This window comes from Lynx canadensis, chromosome A1, assembly GCF_007474595.2.
Source record: "Lynx canadensis isolate LIC74 chromosome A1, mLynCan4.pri.v2, whole genome shotgun sequence".
NCBI lineage: Eukaryota > Metazoa > Chordata > Mammalia > Carnivora > Felidae > Lynx > Lynx canadensis.
The window spans coordinates 236024270-236043642 of NC_044303.2; the positions used below are offsets into that span (position 1 = coordinate 236024270).

Sequence of the window (19373 nt, forward strand, 5' to 3'; positions counted from 1 at the left end):
TCCCTGCAGACAGGGCTCGGCAGTGAGTGACGATCACGGCCACGCGGCTCACCGCCCCTGCTCACCGCCACTGTCCCAGCGACAGCTCCTCATCCTGTGCCCTTAGCGTTAGGGGCCCAGCCCAGAGTGCGTGGCCTGGCCTGCCCCGGGCTGTAATCCTAAGCTGTGTGGGGCCCGGCTTGGGCTGCCCAGACCCTGTGTGGTTCCTGGGCACACAGGACCCCACTCTAGCCTAACGCCCCATCCAACTCCAGGTTCAACTGCACGTTCCCTTGGTTGTTTATTCGTTTCCCCTAAGTGATAAAACCTGCAACGGCGTTCTGCCTGGATGCCAGCATTCTCCACCAATGACACCTACCGAGGTCCAAAGCCGTTGTGAAGCCTATGACCAGTCCATTTACCAGGCAGATTCTCCCACAAGCCTGTCCGCGGACCCACTCTTCTCTCTCCCTTAACGCCCTCTCCTTCGGGAAAGGATCAGTGAGTCCCCGCCACCCGCGGGGGGCAAAATGCATCACCTCACCTGACCTCGTGGCTCCAGCACAGAGACGGCCACCTGCCTGCCTCCCTGCCTTCTTAGCCTCGGCCAGGAGACAGCCGCCAAGGGGCCACCCCACTGCCCCCGGCCCACACATCCTCAAATGTCAGGAGGTACCGAAGCTGGCAAGTTCTCCTTCCTCGTGATCACACACACAGCTTCAAAATAGCCTCCCTGCGCCGTCGACTCCCCAACTTCTGCCCGATCTCATCCACCCCCAGACTTCTGCCCGTAAAGGCTGCCCCCTCCACTGCCATGTCTCGTGGTCCCCACATCCCAGACGCACACCTAGGACTCGTGATTCCAACCACCAGCCTCTGCACCTGTCCCCAGCCCCGGTGCCCGACTCCGTGACCCGGGGATCCCGATTCCGACCTGCCCCTCCCGCAATGCATAGTTCAGCAGTGACCTTACTTCCAAGGGGGACTTGAAACCCCCCCACCCTTCGCCCCCTGCACTGCCGCCCTGTGCTCTCCCCCGACTTCCCGACGGGTCTCTGCTTCCCTCTTGCCCTCCTCCCATCATTCGCCACAGTGGAAGGTGACTTCGTGGGACGCCTCGGTCAAACCTCCCTCTAAGCATGAACGCGCCCGGGGCCCCCGGGTGCCGGCGACGGGCCCTTGCCTGTGTGACTGACAGAACAAACACCACGCGCTCCCTTCCACAGCGTGCCCGGGCCACACCGGCCTCCTTCCCGCACGCAGCGGGTTCTTCCCTCTCAGAGCCAGCCGCCTGCCCGGGAGGGTCACTCGTCTCCTTTCAAGGCTCGCTCCCTCCGCCCAGCTCCCAGCTTGCCGGCCACGGCCTCAGAGGGACCGGTGCAGACAGAGTCTCCCCTGCTGTTCCGGCACAAACCTCCACGTTGACCTCACTACACCTGCTCCAATTTCAGACGGCTGATTCACTGGGGGGCCGGGTTTTTCTCTCCCGGCAGCTCACTGGTCTTTGAGAACACAGCCCGGGCTGTCCGCTCCCCAGCTCCTCCCAGGGAGGCCCCAGCACGGAGCCCACGCTCAGTAAATACTGGTAGAAAGAACAACGCGCCAACAAAAAGCTTCCAAAGGGCAGCGCAGAGTTATTTATAAATGTCAATTATGTTTGTTATAACTGTTTTAAAAACACGAGGCAGGAGTGACAAAAGAGTTGTCGGATGTGATTTTTTAAAGGGCAGCAATATTCGTAAGTAAACAAAGAGGGGCCATCAGCACGTAGTCACGCGGGATCCAGTGACGCCAAGAGCATCTCGGAGAACACTCACGACCGGCGTGATAACAGCACGTGGCGTATTCCTGTTTTGGAGCGGCCGTCTTCCCTTTGGTTAGAGTGGAGAATTTTCCACCTTTGCTGATAACTAACACCCAGTGTCACTCTTGGCGGATGAGAACAATCACGTGCGTGGCTTACTTTTTATTTTTTATTATAAAAAACACATACAAGAGTTTTAAGAAATGATGAATATAAGACAAATCGGAACCACGGTGAGTTATTAAACCCATTTTCTATGTACAAATACTACAATTCCGAAAGTGGAATATCATCAAATGTGAAACACATTATAGCACTGTCCATATGTACACGGCACACACAGAGACCCACCCGCGCTGGCCTCTGAATCGTTTAGATACACGTCGCGGACACGACCCTGCAAGTGACCTTTGCTCGGAGGCGCTCCTGGTCCTCCTAGAGTGACAGGGTTTTAAGGAACCGCAGAGACAGGAAGAAGACGCGCTACAACGGGGCCCGAAGGCTCTCCCCGGGTTCCCTCTCACCCGTGGTGCGCCCACCTGGAGAAACAATGGAACAGTCCGTTTCCAGCTAAGACCGCGGAAGAGTCTTCTAGCTCCTTCTTAGCCGATTTATTTTTTCCTAGTCAACCATTCCAGCGCAAAGTCCAAAATTAGCTCAGGAACCAAATCAATGCTTTTATATTAAATTCATTATAAAATGCCACTCAATTTTAAAAAGCGACTAAAAGGACACTTTCTGCAGCAAAAAAGGGCTAAGTTCAAGTTTTTGTTGTTTGACCAAGACACAATAATACAACCCACATGTCATGGAATCACAACAGCCTTAAGTGAAATGTATGCGGTTTGGGGGAGGGCGGCCCGGCCCCTGCCGGCTCCGGTGTCCTCGCCACAGTGACGGGCGCGCCTGGACATCCTCTCCTCTGCGGCGACGTTCCGAAGCCTCAGTCGGGACTCTGCGAGCTGACTCAACTGTCCGGACTCAGACACGCGAAGGCACTTCTCTAGACGCAGGGGCGCACGGCTTCTTAGCCCACCTCCTCGGCGCACAGGCAGCTGACTTCCTCCAGGCAGCTGAGCACCGCGGAGGGAACGCTGTGAGAGGTCTCTCTGCGCCAGGCTTCCAGGATGCGGGAGATCTCCGCTGGGTTGCTGGGACTCAGATCGCAAAGCGCGTACACAGCTGCTAGCTGTATGCCCCACGGTATATCTGCAAAGAATTTTCCTATCAGTCGCTATGCAAGAAAACGCTTATTATTCAGAATCTGAATGCCGTAATCTGCGGAAACACTCTTCACACACAGGACACTTTCTGCCGGCAGTGAAAAGTATCAGAGAAAAAACCCACAGTGAAAAAATTAACGAAGACCCATCCACACGTGGCAAGAAACAAAACGGCAAGAGAGCCGTGTGCAGGCCGGCACCCAGGGCACGGCCGGGGTGTCCGAGCAGGAAGCTCCGGAAGGATCACGCTCCACATTTATGTTGCGATGGAAGCCGGATCCCGGAGCATTCCTCAAATAAATGATTCCATTACATAGCCACTGCAAGTGCTTGTAAAAGGGCTACTCTGAAAACGAACACAGACACGAGAGGAGAAGAAAAGCCCTTCCCCGGGGCCGCACTGCCCCCCCCCCCCCCCCCGGCCGCCCCATGTGCCTGAGAGAGGCCGGACGGCAGAGGAAGGTAGGTTACAGCGAGGTCACAGGCCACGTGTGCTAGGCTTCTTTCTCATTTAGCTTAAGTTTATTTACAAGTCCGTTAATGAAAATTTAATTTAGCTGAATTTCAGTTAAACTACAATTCAAAGAACACAACATAAAACCCACATGTGCTCAAACGTCAGTTCTGAAACATAGCTTTAAAAATTACTCACCCCTCAAATAAACATTTTAAAAAGGTGGGGGGGGGGGGCGCCTGGGTGACTCAGTCTGTTGTGTGTCTGACTCTTGATTTCGGCTCAGGTCACGGTCCCAGGATCTTGGGATCGAGCCCGGAGGTGGGCTCTGGGCTGTGCGTGGAACCTGTTTGGGATTCTCTCTCCCGCTCTCTGTGCCCCCCCTCCCCCTCACGCACACGCCTTCTCTCGAAAATAGACATACATTTAAAAAAATGGAAAACCACGCATTTCCCCCAGCCGCACGGCAGCGAGAGGTGCACAGAGCAGGGCGCACAGTGGGAACTCACAAGAGGCTTAACGGGGCCGCGAGGGACTCAGAACAATCTCAGCGGACACGGGTCCTACCTTCGTCCTGGGCATGCTGAATAAACATGCCGATAACGGAGCTGATGCTTTTCACAGCAGACGGGAACCCTTCCTTCAAGCCCAACTGGCCCAACCGACCTGGGGGAAACAAACCGAAACGTAAACGGTCTTTGGTTACATGACAACTTTTCCCGAGAATGTAAAATTCACGTTTTCTCTCTCATGCCGTTCCGCGCATGAAGGTGAAGGATCCTCAAGCTGAAACGGCTCCCTGTCCTCACCCGACAGCGGGCGGAACAGGAAAGCATCGGGACGCCTAAAGCACCCCTTGTCCCCCTGGGGGGTGGGGGCAACGGTGGCCAGGACGACTAACCGTCCCTTCTTCCGGTCACACGAGGGCGGCACGCACGTGTGGCTTTCTCCGCCGAGGGAGCCGAGAGGGAGCTCAGCGGAGCGCGTGGTTTGCACGGTCCCCAGGGTCCAAATGGTTTTCACAGCGGAACAACGTGGACTAAGAGGCGACCTGCCTCCTTCCCGATGCTAAGACCCAGGCTCAACACCAGCGCAGCTCGGACGACTGGGTCCGCGGCACCAGTCACGGCAGCGGCCGCAAGGGGGCCACTGCTGCCACCAGGAGCTCCCGGTCAAAACAGCTACTTTCACGGAACGATGCCCCCTCCGAAGCACCAACAGTTACTCTTGCCCCGGCCAGCAGCCCGTAAGCTGCTGTGGGTGTGGGGGGCACACGGCACACCGGGGGCCTGGCCAGGCTCGGGCCGGGGCAACGCACCGAGGGGGCTGCCTGAACCGGGAGGGAGGCGGTGCTCTTCCGAGACACGCCCACATTTCTCTGCCGAATGACTGACAACCTACAGCTATTCGGACCCAGACAGACCTCTTCTCAAAAACGAATAAAGCGAGGAAATTTATCACTGCTGTCGGTGACAAAATGTGCGCTCTTAGGCCAAATTAGAATTTTGGAAAAACTTCCACCAGCCATCCTGCGCCTGACAGCTTCAAAATTTAAGACTTCTCTGAAGAGATCGTGACGATATTAATGTCTGTCTTCTGGATGTTGTTGACGGCTGGAAGATCTGTGCAAATCACTATTTTCCGAGGGAGCAGCGCGCCTTATGAAGTCGCCCTGGAGCCCTCAGGACCCGTGACCAGCGGGTGATGCGGCAGGAAGGCCCCCTGGTGACGGTTCAGACCCCACTCCGTCCGTTTAGGGAGTCGGCACTTGTGAATTTTTACGTGGTGTCCCAGCATATCCACAATGATCTAAAAGGGCTATTAAAACACTCAGGAGCTCCGTACAAGGCCGGATTTTCTTTACACACTTCGACCAAAAAACCCACTGCAAGAGCCCGGTGCAGCGCGGACAGGCCCCCGGATCCTGGCAGAAAAGAGGATCTGCAGCAAGATAACCGTTCTCCTCGAGGTCGGTTTTGTTTGGCAACCACTTTCCACGGAGAATGTCATTTATGTTAACACCGGTTTATCATTACTGGCTTTAAGTGCTAACGGAAGCTCTCCCCCAGTCAGTAGGACCTGCAGTGACAACCCCTGGGGGTCCTCGCGGGGGGGGGGGGGGGGGCGGGGGGGGGGCGGGCACATCCCGCTGAAGGCGGAGGAAGCGCGATGATGCCACGCGCCTAGCCCCGCCCACCCGGATCCCTCCTGTGTTCCGCGCGGTCCTGGAGGTGGGCTTGCTTCGAGGTGGAACCCCGTTCCCTCCCTCCAGGTGCGGCCTCGTGTTCTCCGCCCCTCCTCTCTCACAGGAAGGGGATTCCAGACGAACTTGGATGCCCTTTTATCCAAGTCCTTTTCCTGAGTTTTTAGGACCTCGCCCTGTAATCTCACTCTTCTGTGTCTGCGTTTTCTCAACTCTACACACACCCTCAGCTGTATCTATGTACGAACCCAGGCCACCAGCTTCGTTGCCATCTTGAACACGGAGAAACTGAGACACAGGACACTGAAGTAACCTTCATCACCTAGCATTTCCTACAGGAACCAACTCAGTACTGGTTGCGTGCAGCCCAAATGCTGTCACAGACAGCTCGATAAATTCCTACTGATGGATGGATGCCTGGAAAATTTCGAATCCAGGATGAAACTATAGACATCTGGATAATTCCAGGGAAATCTCTCACCGAGGTTGAAAAGTAATGTACTTTAGAGATCAGGATTTCAATCAGTGATCACTCAATTATCTGCTTCCAATTAGATCAAACTGCTGTCTGCCCCCATCTGTCCTCTGAGACCATCTCCTAGGGGTGCTCAACAAACACGTGGCAGCTGAGCAGGGGGAAGGGCGTGTGCCAAACAGACACGGGCTCGCTCAGCCCGGGGATGCGCATGTCTTCCCAGATAATATAATGGCCCCTTTTCTTTAAATTAAAAGTACTTAATGGACTGGATTTTATAAGCTCTTTAAATTAATGGAACTTTCAAGGATCAAATGATCAGTAATCATGAGTCAGAGGTAGGCGGCTTGGGGGAAAGACCTTAATGCACGAGAACAAAGATGAGAGACAAATCTGCCCTACAGACGGGAGAAACAGGCCCCCCAGAAGGAACCTGAGTCCAGGGGATTCGGCCACGTGAAAACACAGGTAAGAAACACGGAGTTCACCTCGCTGTCAAAGGTAACAGCCCCCAGCACTCAGGGAAGCATGAGGGAGGCAGCTGGGGGCCTGCGGGGAAGGTGACCGAGTAGCCCCCCAGGGTTCCCTCAAGTCTGCAGGTGCAGGCAGGCCACGGAAAACAGGAGTTGAGGCGACGTCAAAGAAAGGGTGAAAGAAAGGCCTGGCAAAAGGCTGGGTGGAAATGGACAAGCAGAGGCTACTTCAGCCTGGCCTGCGAACGCCTGATGTGGGCAGTGCTCCCCTGGCTTCTAGGCTGAATACCAGGTGGGCCCCGGAGGGTTCCCCAGCTCTTAGGGGCAAAGGTGGTGCTACATGGCTTTGCACTCGACCGAGTCCAGCAGCAGACAGACTTCTGTCTACGCTCGGCCACCTTCAGCACCGAGGGACCTCAGACGAGGGCTTGACCTTCCCTAGCCTCACCGCTGCCCTGAAATGAGCAGACTGAAGCAGGTTCTAGCACTTCTCCACATCCCCCTTGATCTAGAACAACCCAAACACTCCCCAAAATGCTCTAATACGCTATCACTCGAGCACGTTAGAAGAAACCCCACTTACTAATCATGTACGACCACCTGCGGACAGCACTGCTCATCCCCCCATCCAACGTCAGGTAACCCCGGGCTGTTCTGACAGAAAGCGTCTTGGGTTTCCCATGGAGTGAAAATTCATTTGGGATTTTGCCAATTTGGAAATAAAAATAAAGACGACTCCTTTATTCTTTGAATGATGAGTGTGTCACTATTAGGAAAATCACGGCTCACCAGTCTGTGTCCGAATTCTATAGCGTCAGCTTCAGAAACTGCAGGAAGGTTCTCTAATGGAGTTTCCTCTCAGAAACGGCTCAAACTCCAAATGGGACAGCTGTGCAGGGGGTCCGTGCACATCCGGCCCGGACACAACTTTTCAGAGCTCTGCAGTTCTAGAACACAGGCCTCACCCGCCTCTGTCCCCACCCCCCCGCCCCCAGCGCCCAGCGCCACGGCTTCGGCGCCCACAGACGACCAGAGCTGGCCAAGCTGAGCCGCCCTCTCGGGCACCGGCCTCTGCCCGCCGGCCCTCCCCACACCCGCCTCGGGCAGGGATGCTGCGGCGGCTACGCCGGGTGTCTGCAGACCCGAGGAGAATCCTCCAGGCCCGACCCTGCGCTCATTTTCACCCTTACCACTTCCTAGCTATCCATCCTCCGAATCACACTCATGTGTTTATATATTATCATCTCATCCCGTAACGCCGTTAAGTGCACGTCATCGTTTACTCCTAGCTTATGTAACTTCATTACATATGGCTTAATTATGTGAGTGTACACATATTCTTTAAGAAGCTTCTCAGGGAATCTGGACGACCGGCCAAAGGTGGAAGGCACGGACTCCGGAGAGCCAGCTTCAGGGGCGAAGCACGTGTGGGGCCGACCCTCCACCACAGGTGCACGGGGACCGCACGGAAGCCACCAGAAGCGCAGCCCTCCGCTCTCCCACGCCCGCTTCCTCTCCCGTCACAACCAACAAGTGTGTAAATGGACAACCTCCTGCAACAACAGCGGCAAAAATCACATAGTATTTTGTAAGCGTTGACTTCAAAAAGTTTCGTGTTCGCTTCAAAATCCAAAGATACTTTATGGAGGCTGATATATGTATTTATAGACTTAACATCTTTTTCTAATTTTTTCTTCAAGAAGGTTTCTCGGTTTAAAATAAATCAGTTCAAACTATGAACATCTGTAAGAGAAGATGCTACCGAAAGGAGAATGTGCAGACACACACACGGCCCGGGCCCGTCTGCCGCCCCCTGGCCCTCGTGTCCTTCCTGCTTCCTGCTGTCGCGGACTGTCCCGGGGGCCTGCAGGGAGGGGCTCTGCAGGGCCCGTGTGGCGGCAGTGCCCACGGAGCCGCTCGCCCCCTCCACCACCCACGCCTTATTCATCTCTGCAGGTGGCTCTCTTCCTCCACGGTCGCGGGCAATCACTCCGGGCTCGCACACTTCACTCCAAGTGTATTTTCTGTCCTTTCCAGTGAAATTAGAGTCTTCCTTGAAAGCAGGTTGCCGTCTTGAACCATTTTACACATTTACTTAGCGCAAGGTTCTTAGGTTTGCATGTGAAGCAGATACAGAGCAGGAATACCTTCTTGCTGAGACGGTAACAAAAGCAGCCACAGACAGCTCTAAGTAGAAGACTTACTTAGACAACGTAAATAATACTCTCAAACCTTCTTTTGAGCGGTAGTGTCTTGAAGTTCTAAATAATTCAACTCTAGAGATACTTGAAAAGTCGCAGGAAGTACCTTCAAGGATCTGAGGGGCTACAATGCAGGTTATCAGACGAACCTTGTTTGTTGTGTGTCGGGGGGCAATGCTACATGCTGCAGACAGAGAAGTCAGTTCCGAGTAAGGAGAGCCTTCTGAAAGGTAACAGATGTCATCACGTAAATCCCGCAGGGCTTAGAGAGCACCTCCTCAGAGATGAGGCAAAGAGGAAAAACTGAGTAACACTAAGAAATAAAAATCTGTGGCAGACAGGGAGGAGCAGAACCAAAAAGCCACTGAGGTCCTCCTTATCTGAGATGCCTCATTTAAAGTATGTTTACACAACGATTTTCATTCCTACATATCAGCTTGGAGGAAAACAAAGTTGGTTCCCAGTCACGGCACCACAGGACGTGACCCTGCCTAGGCAAACAGGAAAGAACCCGGGTGTCTGGCGGGGAGGCAGCCGACTTTCAGGAACCAAATGAGACCAGAGTGTCCTTTAGAGCAACTCTGTGCCCCGGCTGGCGTATGGCAGTGTGTGCCTGTGCGGCTACGAACAGTACGAACTGAGAAGCACACGTTCAATCATACACAAAATATACTGGCACGAAAACTTCATCTCTGGCAGAGTGGGAAAAAACAAGAATTTGTAAGAGTAGGAGTAAGGAGAGTAAGTGAGAAAATATCTACTGTGATGGTGATAAAGTCACTCGTTATGGTCAAGTTTCCCCCAACGTGTATTATTACACCTTTATTCCCCTACCAAGATACGATCAATAACAAGAAAAGGCTTAATAAAACAGACAACTCACCAATCAGCCTCAGAATTGATGCTATAATAATGTCGGGAGTATATGCAATGTTTGCATGTCCTTTTCGGTATTTTATCCACTTATCCATGACGGGCCACAGCTCTTTACTACAAAACAGTAACAGCACGCGTGCGTGTTCATGTGCATGTGCAGGAAAAGAACATATGTGTGTCACCGCTCAGATATCAACAACTTGAAACTGGCCCATAAAAGACAGACAATTAGTCAAGAAAAGGGACTTCTTAAAAAAAATTTCATTTGTTTATTTATAAAAACAGGCTCTATGCCCAACGTGGGGCTCAAACTCACAACCCTGAGATCATGAGGCACACACTTTACCAAGTGAGCCAGCCAGGCGCCGGAGAAGAGGGACTTCTGAAGATGTAACTTTTTAGGTTAAAATGAGGACAGTCACGGGAGGCTCACACACTCTCCAACTATTCGGGGCGTCTCTGCCCACACTGGCTTCAAAGAGGCTACAAATAGCTACGTTTGCATCTTGATTCTGTCTCCGCCCTTTTCACAAGGCTTTGAGTGGAGAAGCTGAACAAGGTCTCCAGGTCCCAGAACTGGCGGCGGTGGGGGTCTGGATTTTCACTGGGACCCTCCAGACGTGCGCGTGGCCTCTGTTTCCCAGAAGCCTAGCGTGTCCTCGGAGGAGCACGGAGCTCAAGAAAACCACACTGTCGAAACTTTCTACTGACTGAAACACTGCCAATTCCTCTTTGCCTTCTCTCCTTCCAAAACCCGATTTCCTTCTTACATAGCATTTGTAGTATTCGAAAAGCTGAGTGACAACACACAGGAGAATAATGTAACTTAAAAGTGCCCCAAATAGCACATTTGCAGAGAATGTTACTCCACTAATTCCAGATTTTTCTTTCCACATGCTTCTCCATGTGCATGTACGTAAAAACCTGGGGAGGGTGACCACAGCGCTTAGGGCTCTGGGACTGGAGTTGCTCAGGCAGAGATCCCGGCCTTCCACACCCTGTCCTCACGCCCAGCGGGGGGGCACTGGCCAAAGGACCTCTGGTGAGAACCACTTCCAGTGGTCTCATCGGTCACCCTGCCCACTGGGCTCCCACCAAGAGCCAGGGGATGAGGCCCACAGGAGGCCCGTGTGCCTTTCCTGACAGCACTGGGCAGACGGCTGTCACTTCCTTACTTGTCAGCAAAGGACTGTGAGATGCCATCATGTCACTACCCGAGCATCCGTTGGTAGCTGTGTATTTTAACACAGCCGTACCTCGTTATACAGAAGTACCATCGTTCAATTCCCTACTGTTTCACGTTTAGGAGTATAATCTTTCCCTAGTGTTAAGGAGAAAAAAAGGAGAGTACACTTTCCCACAGAATACATGCAAGTATCTCCAGGATACGGACTATCAATCCTTTGTGAATCCTTTTTCGGGTCATAAACTCCTTTAAACCAGCCTTTCTGGGGCGCCTGGGTGGCTCAGTTGGTTGAAGTGTCCAATTCTTGATTTTGGCTCGGGTCATGATCTCATGGTTCGTGGGAACAAGCCCTGCGTTGGGCTCTGCGCTGACAGGGCAGAGTCTGCTTGGGGTTCTCCCCCTCCCTCGGGCCCTCCCCGCCCCCACACAACCCCCCTATGCAAGCACACGCACACACGCACACACACACTCTCACTCTCTCTCTCAAAAATAAATCACCTCAAATAAATAGATTAATTAATTAAATAAAATCAAAAGACCCCCCCCAAACCCTTAGCCTTTCTAAGTCAGGTCCCCAGACAATTAAGATCTGATAAGAACAACTGTTTGAGCAGCTTTTTTCTCCTTTCCCCCACCTCCCGGTCTCCCAAAGATGGCACGCTGCCAGTGCCAGAATTCTCCAAGCCCAGAGAAAGGCAGATTCGTTACATAAAACAGATGCCTGGACTCCGTTCTCTCCTGAACGGCCAGGTGAGGAGAGCCGCTAATCTGCACTCTCACTCTGCCTGTTCGCGTGGGTTTCCCCAAGTATCTGAAGGTTAAGATACGATCGTCACACTTCATCCTACGCTACTGGCTGAGCACTTCCCTCGGTGGACACTGCCCCGCGTGCCGGCTTATGCCAGCGAGCCCACACCCCTCCTCCAGGAGATTCCTTTCCCCTTGGGACAGAGGTGGTAATAAAACAATCTAGGGGAAGAAGTCACAGGCACCACAAAAAAACAAAGCAAAGACACGTGACAATAATACGAGTCCTTCAAGGGTAGTTTTCCAACTCTGACCCAAATCAAAATGTCATTTGTACATGTTTCCACTGCCTTCAACAGCAAAATCTGCTCCGACCAATTTCAGCAACCATTCAACAGACTACCTTCCAATCCAACACCCCGGCTCTGAGTCAGTGAAACGGCCGTACCTTATGATGTTATCATGTGTCCAAATCCATTTCTGGTGGCAGCACAGCAGGTCAATGGCAAATATGTACTCCCAAGTGTTATCACTCAAATCCTCACCAAATTTTTCACTGGACTGGAATTCTGTTTTTGGACACAGCTGTATGGTCAAAAGCAGCTTAGAAACCATGAAACCCACATCCACAGGAGCGTTCTAGCAAACGAAAAAGGAAAAAAACAAAATACAATTTAGACTTTCAAATATAGCGCCTTTCATTTGTAATCTCGAGTGTAACAAGCATCCCGTGAATAATCATCTAATTTTAAGACACCTTTTGAAAGCTGTATTGGAATAAGGAACTACGTTTATCTTAGTTATAATACTTGTCCTAAGCTGATTATAAACCAGTGGTGGGTAGGCCACAAAAAAAGCTCCGGGCAGGATGCAGAATCCAGTCACGTAGAAAACAGAGCAGCTGCAATCCAGACAGAAATGCAAATTGTCATTACCTCAAAGCAAAGAATTAAAAAGTTACAATAAAACATCTTTTTGACTTCAAAAAAGTCCTTTAAATTCTAACATCTTCCTGACCCTAGATATCAGTCTTGTTACAGAAATTGGTACAATTTAGTTGGCCAGTACTGGACTCCTTGGCCTGGCTTCATTCACACCTGCGTGCACTTGTTGATATTTACCCACGTCCTTGTACCTGTTGGCGGTCTGAACGCTCCCTGCTGCTGAACAGTTCTCCATTACATGACGGACCAGTGTGCTTATCCACTCACCTACTGACAGGCCTCGGGGCCATTCCGGCCTCAGGCGATGCGCGAGAACACACGTGTCTTCGTGTGGACGTTAACTCGACTTCTTGGATAAATACCTAACAGTGGACTTACAACTTGTTCTTTCTCGTCCTGTTTTCCATTGGGTTTTGTTATCAACGGTAAATAGGAAGCTTTCAATCTTTTCTCATACTTGCAAAAGACTAGAATAACTTGGTTCTTTATAAGGTGAAGCAAAATTCAGGGGGAGCCTATACATGCTTTTTATGTTTTACATCAACTTTTCCACCTCTTCTATAAACGTTAGCTGACAACAGCTGTTTCTTCAAGTGTTCTGCCCCCCAAACCAAATCTGATACTGTTCATTTCGTTAGAAACTGTCCTTGGCTTCCAAATCTGCCACCATAGTTGTGGCTAGTGGTCTTCTTGCACTCTTTATCCTACGACCGCAGTTCTATTTTCTTTCTCGTTTTGAAATCTTCAATATTTTCCCTTTTCTCTTTTTTCATTAGTCTGACCTGAGAGCTATCTGTTTTGTTACTATTTTTTAAAGGCAATGTGTTTTTCTTCTATGTGTTTTCTTTTTGTTCACTGCTTCATACCTTTTAAGCTATATTCTTTTTTTTTTTCAGATTGCTTCTCAGATTTTTAATTTTTAAAATAATTATCAGCCACTTTATCGGTTTAATAATGAAAACACTTAAACTATGTTAGTGAGTCTAAGTTTTCCCAAAACTAGAGATCCTTGGTATGAAGGGTTTTCCTTTTCAATGACTTGCGAAACACTGATCTTACTTTTGAGTTCCTTATTCCCCAATTGTCCAGGATCATATATGCCAACTTTCAAGATGAGTGGGGGAGGGCACAGAGAAGGAGACACAGAATCGGAAGCAGGCTCCAGGCTCCGAGCTGTCAGCACAGAGCCCGACTCGAGGCTGGAACTCACAGACTGCGAGATCATGACCTGAGCCGAAGTCAGATGCTTAACCTACTGAGCTAGCCAGGTGCCCCGGGAATCTTCACTTTTTAAGAATTAAGGTTTTCATGTAACCAAATTCATGATGGGTTTGTACCTGTGCTATAGGCAAACAGAAAAATTAATATTCTTCATTCAAGTTTACTTTACGTATTAATGAATTCCAGTGCGTCTACTCCTTTTTGTCTCTCTGAGAGAGAAAATCTGCAAGTCTTGTACTATAATGGCATTCTTCCCCCAAGTATTACTCGTTTTTGTATACCCTGGACTTGATATTTTTTTTTTTTATTTAATTTTTTTTTTTCAACTTTTATTTATTTTTGGGACAGAGAGAGACAGAGCATGAATGGGGGAGGGGCAGAGAGAGAGGGAGACGCAGAATCGGAAACAGGCTCCAGGCTCCGAGCCATCAGCCCAGAGCCCGACGCGGGGCTCGAACTCCCGGACCGCGAGATCGTGACCTGGCTGAAGTCGGACGCTTAACCGACTGCGCCACCCAGGCGCCCCTGGACTTGATATTTTTATTTGATATATGGCAAACACATTTCTTAAAATTCTGCTTTTTTCATAAAGAATGTCTTTTATCGTCAAATCACCCGTATCTGGTTTCATCCTGAACAGGCCAGAGGAGCAGGTTCCAGTGCACAAGCAGGGGGACCTGGGGGTGGGGGTGTGACGGTGGCCATCGCGGTCGATGGCAGGAGACGGAAGGGCCCTTCTGACTCAGTGACTGATGGGAATCTGATGATGCCTCCCAGGACTACACTCTGCTTTGTCTAGACAAGTTGCTAAGCAGATGATAACAGACTTGCTTTTAAATATTTCCTTAACTTGTAGCCCTTTCCTGTACTTTTCATAAGAAAATAGAAGTCTAACGAATATTAATATCAAAAAGTACCAAAAAGGAAAGCAAAACGGCATATAAAATTCCACTACGTGCATGAGCCACGATAATGTTAAGAGGATATTAATACGCAGTCATTTAAAAACAAACCAAAGTCAACCCGTCACTGAATTCGACATCTCTTCGAGTTTCCCACCGGCAATTCAACATCCAGAGATTCTCATTCGATAAAAGCTATACATAAAGGAATACCAATCTAGATGCCGTATTAGCACTCAGTTACCAAATAAACACATAGGAACAAAGTACTTAAATAAATAAAAATCCCATCAACCAAAAAGAAAAAGAGAGTACAGACTGAAAAACATCAAAACGAGGAGTTGAAATTTTTCACCTCACCATTTTTTTTTGCCTCTCCAAGTGCCTACTGCAGACAGCCCCTCTGGGCCCTGCACACATACACGTGGACTTCATCAGCCGTAAACCAGTGGACAGAAGAAAGTTTTGTTAAATCAACACAACACGTAAGTCTACACTTCTTCCCAAGCTGGCCCGTGCACATTTCCCGAACTAAACGCATAAGCTTGGGCTAAGATGGTATTTTAAAGGATCTCATACAAAGAGGAATGTCTCTGAAATGCTGATGAACGAGTACGACCCGAGTGAGTACATTCACGTAAGATCTACGAGCACAGTTATGACAATAAGTAAAAGCCAGCCTCACCTTTTCCCAGTTGAGGAACGCTCTCAGACAGTTCCGAACCTCTCCTTTCGCACGCTGCCTGGCAACCAGCTGCATTGCTTTATTAATCACCGACTGGGAAATAAATATATCATGCCACATGTTTGCAATGAACAAAGTCAATTTTTCTGATTCCGGAAAATCTATGAGAAAGACAGACAGACAATAAACCTTTACATCTGATCAAATGAATAAATTACAAGCTAAGAACAAATTTTAATAATTGTGCTTGTGCCTCGCAAGGCCTCCGAACAGTGAAGGGAGGGAGCCCGAAGAGGCCCCGGCCGCAGTTATTTCTAAATCTGCTTCCTTCTCCCGCAAACCCTTCGCTCTGGCAAACCTTCCTTAATTACATCTGAACCATGACAGCTCAGAAACACCACTGAATTATGAAAAGAGCCATGGAATCCAAAACACGAAGCCAAGGCAAACCGCTCTCTCCAGATTCCCCAACCCTAGAACCTTCCCGTTTGTTAAGTGTCATTTCAGGCCAGTTTTTATGCATCTGTAAGACAGAACTCACCGGTACAACACTTTTATAAAAGGCTTTCGACTTGGAGAGACGTTTTTATACGCTGCGGAGGATGATCTTCTATCGTGAATGCTCTTGCCCACATCTGGCTTTGTTTAATCAACCTAAGCCACGTACAGCTCACACACAACAAAATGCACCCTTTTCAAGCAGACGGTTTGGTGAATGAATGGATCTGCGTGGCCCCCACCGCAATCAATTTAAGAACATTTCCGTCACCCCCAATTCCCATGGTCTGACCCTTTCCAGTGCGTCACTTAGCCCCAGATACAGACAACTCTGATCCGCTGTCACTTTCAATGAGTTGCTTTTTCTCAAACATGTACGAACGGGTTCGGACAGCACGCACTCCTTTCCGTCCGGCTCCCTGACTCCACAGAATGCTTCTGTGGTTCACCCGTGTTGCCACGCACATCAGTGGTCCCTCGCTTTGCGTGGCCAAACAGTGGTCAACTGCTTGATGTAGCACACTCGTTCTTTCACCTGCTGAGGGATGTGGGCTTCCAGCCACGGGCCACTGCAGATGGAGATGCTACGAACAACAGCGAGCCAGTCCAGTGAGCGCATGTCTCTACTTCTGTTAGGCAAGGACCTACGAGTGGGATTCCTGGGTCATTTGGTAAGCGAGTATTTGAATTTTATAAGAAACTGCCAGTGTTTTGCAACGTGGCTGAGCCAGCAAACACAGACTTTTACCCTGTTTGGCAGGAAGCGCATCTCTTCCGTTTCCTCTTCTATCTCATCTAACGCTGCAACGTGTTGAAAGAGCAGACGACCAAAGCATCAACTCACTGCACTCTCTTGATCTGTTCTCTCTGAAATCTTGGGTCCTGCCCCACGACCTCTGCACATGCCGCTTCCTCTGCCTGGCGTTCTCTCCCTCGCTTTTCTTGGGTACACTGCCTGGCATCTTGCCACCCCAAGCTCAAAGGTCACTCTGACAAGGAGAGCTTCTCTGACCCCACAGACACTCACAAATCCTCCCTCCACAGCACTATTCGTTCACTCGTTCAACAGATACTCCGTGACTGTGGACAGCGCATTGTCCTGGGGTCGGAATAAGTGGGGACAAGACGAAGTTCCTCCTTTACAGAGCATGCAATCTAGTGGAGGAGAAAGACAAACAGATTCAGACACAATGGAAGCGGGGGTGAGGGCCATGAAGAAAATGCCAGGAGAAAGACTGCAGGAGTCCGTGTGGGAGGTACCACGTGAGCCCCAAGAAAGCTAAAGGGAAAGCTTCCCAGGGGAGAAAACTGTGCCCACGAGCCTGAGGGGCGCGGGCTGAACCCCTCCGGGGGCTCAGCAGAGCGCACACAGCTCGCCTCTCTCCTGCCCACCACCGACGATGCCTTACGCGAGCCGAGCCCGAGGCCTGGCACGCACCCCGTTACCACTGCTGAGGAAAGCAGCGCCTGAGAGAGTAAACAAGGCGAGGGAGAGGGCGACACACAGCAGCCTCACTCGCAGCCCCGCAGGCAGCGGACATGTCCCGTCACCCGATGCACACGCCCCCCCCCGTAAGATTAAAAGATTAAAGGTTAAAAATCTTCATGATCCAGGTCAGACTTTCTGGGCTGCAGTCAAGTCGCATTTACGCGCCGTGTCACCGTTCACAAACATTGCCACCGATGACGTGTGATCAGGAAGGAGGCTTCTGTGCTGACCCGTCCGTGGGGACGGAGGGGACGGAGGGAGCGGAGGGGCAAGGGGGGCCCAGGGGAGCCCTCCTAGGATTCCACGTCTCTGGTCCTCGTCCTGTGGGCCTTACGGCTCCATTTCAGATGCCGCCTCTTCCAGCCAGCGACACGGCAGCACGCTGTGACACCGACCTTATAAAAGCATCCTCCCGTCTCGTGTGGCCCACACCTGACTCTCGAGTGGCTACACTAAGAACAGACAGGCACACGTCATGACGACACTCTATGCACAAGCGGGAACGCGCGTGCTGCTACGAGCAGGTAAGCCACGGAAACTGCCCCCCGGGCAACGAGGCACGACTTCACCCGGCCAAGGTTCTTCACGGCCTCGGGGAAACGCACCAACGTCTTGCGTATTTGCAAAGATACAAGCGATCCCTCGGCTGCAAGTACAGACCAAGTGTCACGGGGTAAGTACACAGATGTCAACACAAAACGACCACCGTGTGAACGCACCTTCCTTCAGTAGGCTGTAGCAAAACAGGCGGGCTCGCTCCAAGTCTCCCAGTTGCCGGCATATGCCCACGTACACCCTGCAGAGGGCGTGAATGTAATTGCGCTCCAGGGAGATCTTCTGAATCTTCAGTTCTGAGAGGATGGAGTGAAGCAAGCACTCTGCTAGATGCTGGGTCGAAACACAAAGAGAAAACACAACGTATACCGACATTTCTTCTGCTTACTAAACAACGGCCACAACTTACAAATGAAGTCTGTCGGGACCACACAACGTGCCCCGGAGCAGCAAGCAGAGGAGAGCGGTGACTGCAGAAGACAACCCACCTCGCTCGGCCCAGTGAGCCACGCGGCGTGGGGGTCAGGGGCCGCGGCCGCGGGCTGCCTGCAGGGGCCACAGGCCGCGCCCGAGCACGCCTGGGCCCCTGAAGCCGCCACCCCCCCACCAAAGTACACTTCCTTGCTTTTCGCTAAAGTAACTCTCTGATCTACTCCAGTTCCTGTTTTCTGAACTCCTTTAGATCTTAAAAAACACCGGGCAACGTTTGTCTCACTTTGGAAGAAGGGCGTTAAATGATTTGATCCATTTGTTCGTTTCAAACGAACCTTCCAAAGTCACTCGTACTCCTCTTGTGCTTTCTGAAGTACGCGACCCAGGAAAACCACGTGCGCGTTTCCACCACTCCACTGGGAGGAGGTGCGGGTAAGCAACACAGCAGGGGCACCGGAAGTAATCCGCACAAGGTGTCGACATGGGCACTCAGAAGTCACAGCCCTGTGAAGGCCCCACTAAACCACCTGTCGGTCTACACGATGCTCCCATTTCTGTTCTCCCCATCTGGAAGCCAGCACGTGGTCCTGCTCCGTGCGTGACGTACATCAAGGGAGGGACGGGAAACCCCGCGCTATCTTTGCGAAAGACGCTCACTCTCGGGTGTGTAAATGGTGCAATTCATGGAAAAGAAAGGCTCCGCTACAGGAGACAAATCTGCTGCTTTGACACAAATCATTTTGAGCCTTTCAACAGGCCAGAATCGATGGAAAATGTGCAACTGTGGTCCTGACACTTTTTTCCTTCCAAATTATCAGGTGTTTGATAAATACAAGTGATCAAATCTCCACTGCCTTATCACATCCCACGTGTATAAAATGCTGACTAGAAACCAAGTATGGGTCACAATGTGGACACGGGCAACTGTCCACCTCTGGAATAAAAGTCCTGTTCAGGGCCACCTACCACCGGGCTGCGAGCAGACAGCGTCTCCGAGCACATGCAGTTCCTAACGCTCGTACAGAA

General features: G+C 51.0%; 1 protein-coding gene across 2 annotated transcripts in view; it reads right to left on the reverse strand.

Annotated features, from left to right (window-relative positions):
• Positions 1-2717: 2717 nt before the first annotated feature.
• Positions 2718-19373, reverse strand: part of ICE1 (interactor of little elongation complex ELL subunit 1) — a 55987-nt gene continuing 39331 nt past the window's right edge. Inside the window, exons 14-19 of one of the 2 annotated variants that reach the window (XM_030332860.1) lie at positions 18080-18248; positions 15374-15534; positions 12070-12260; positions 9696-9802; positions 4028-4126; positions 2718-2992 (exon numbers count right to left, since the gene is read on the reverse strand). In XM_030332860.1, coding sequence (XP_030188720.1) covers positions 2811-2992; positions 4028-4126; positions 9696-9802; positions 12070-12260; positions 15374-15534; positions 18080-18248 — 909 coding nt within the window. In that variant the 3' untranslated portion in view covers positions 2718-2810. Of the gene's footprint in view, positions 2993-4027; positions 4127-7650; positions 9036-9695; positions 9803-12069; positions 12261-15373; positions 15535-18079; positions 18249-19373 lie in introns of those variants that run through there. The other variant, XM_030332870.2, reaches the window with a different exon arrangement.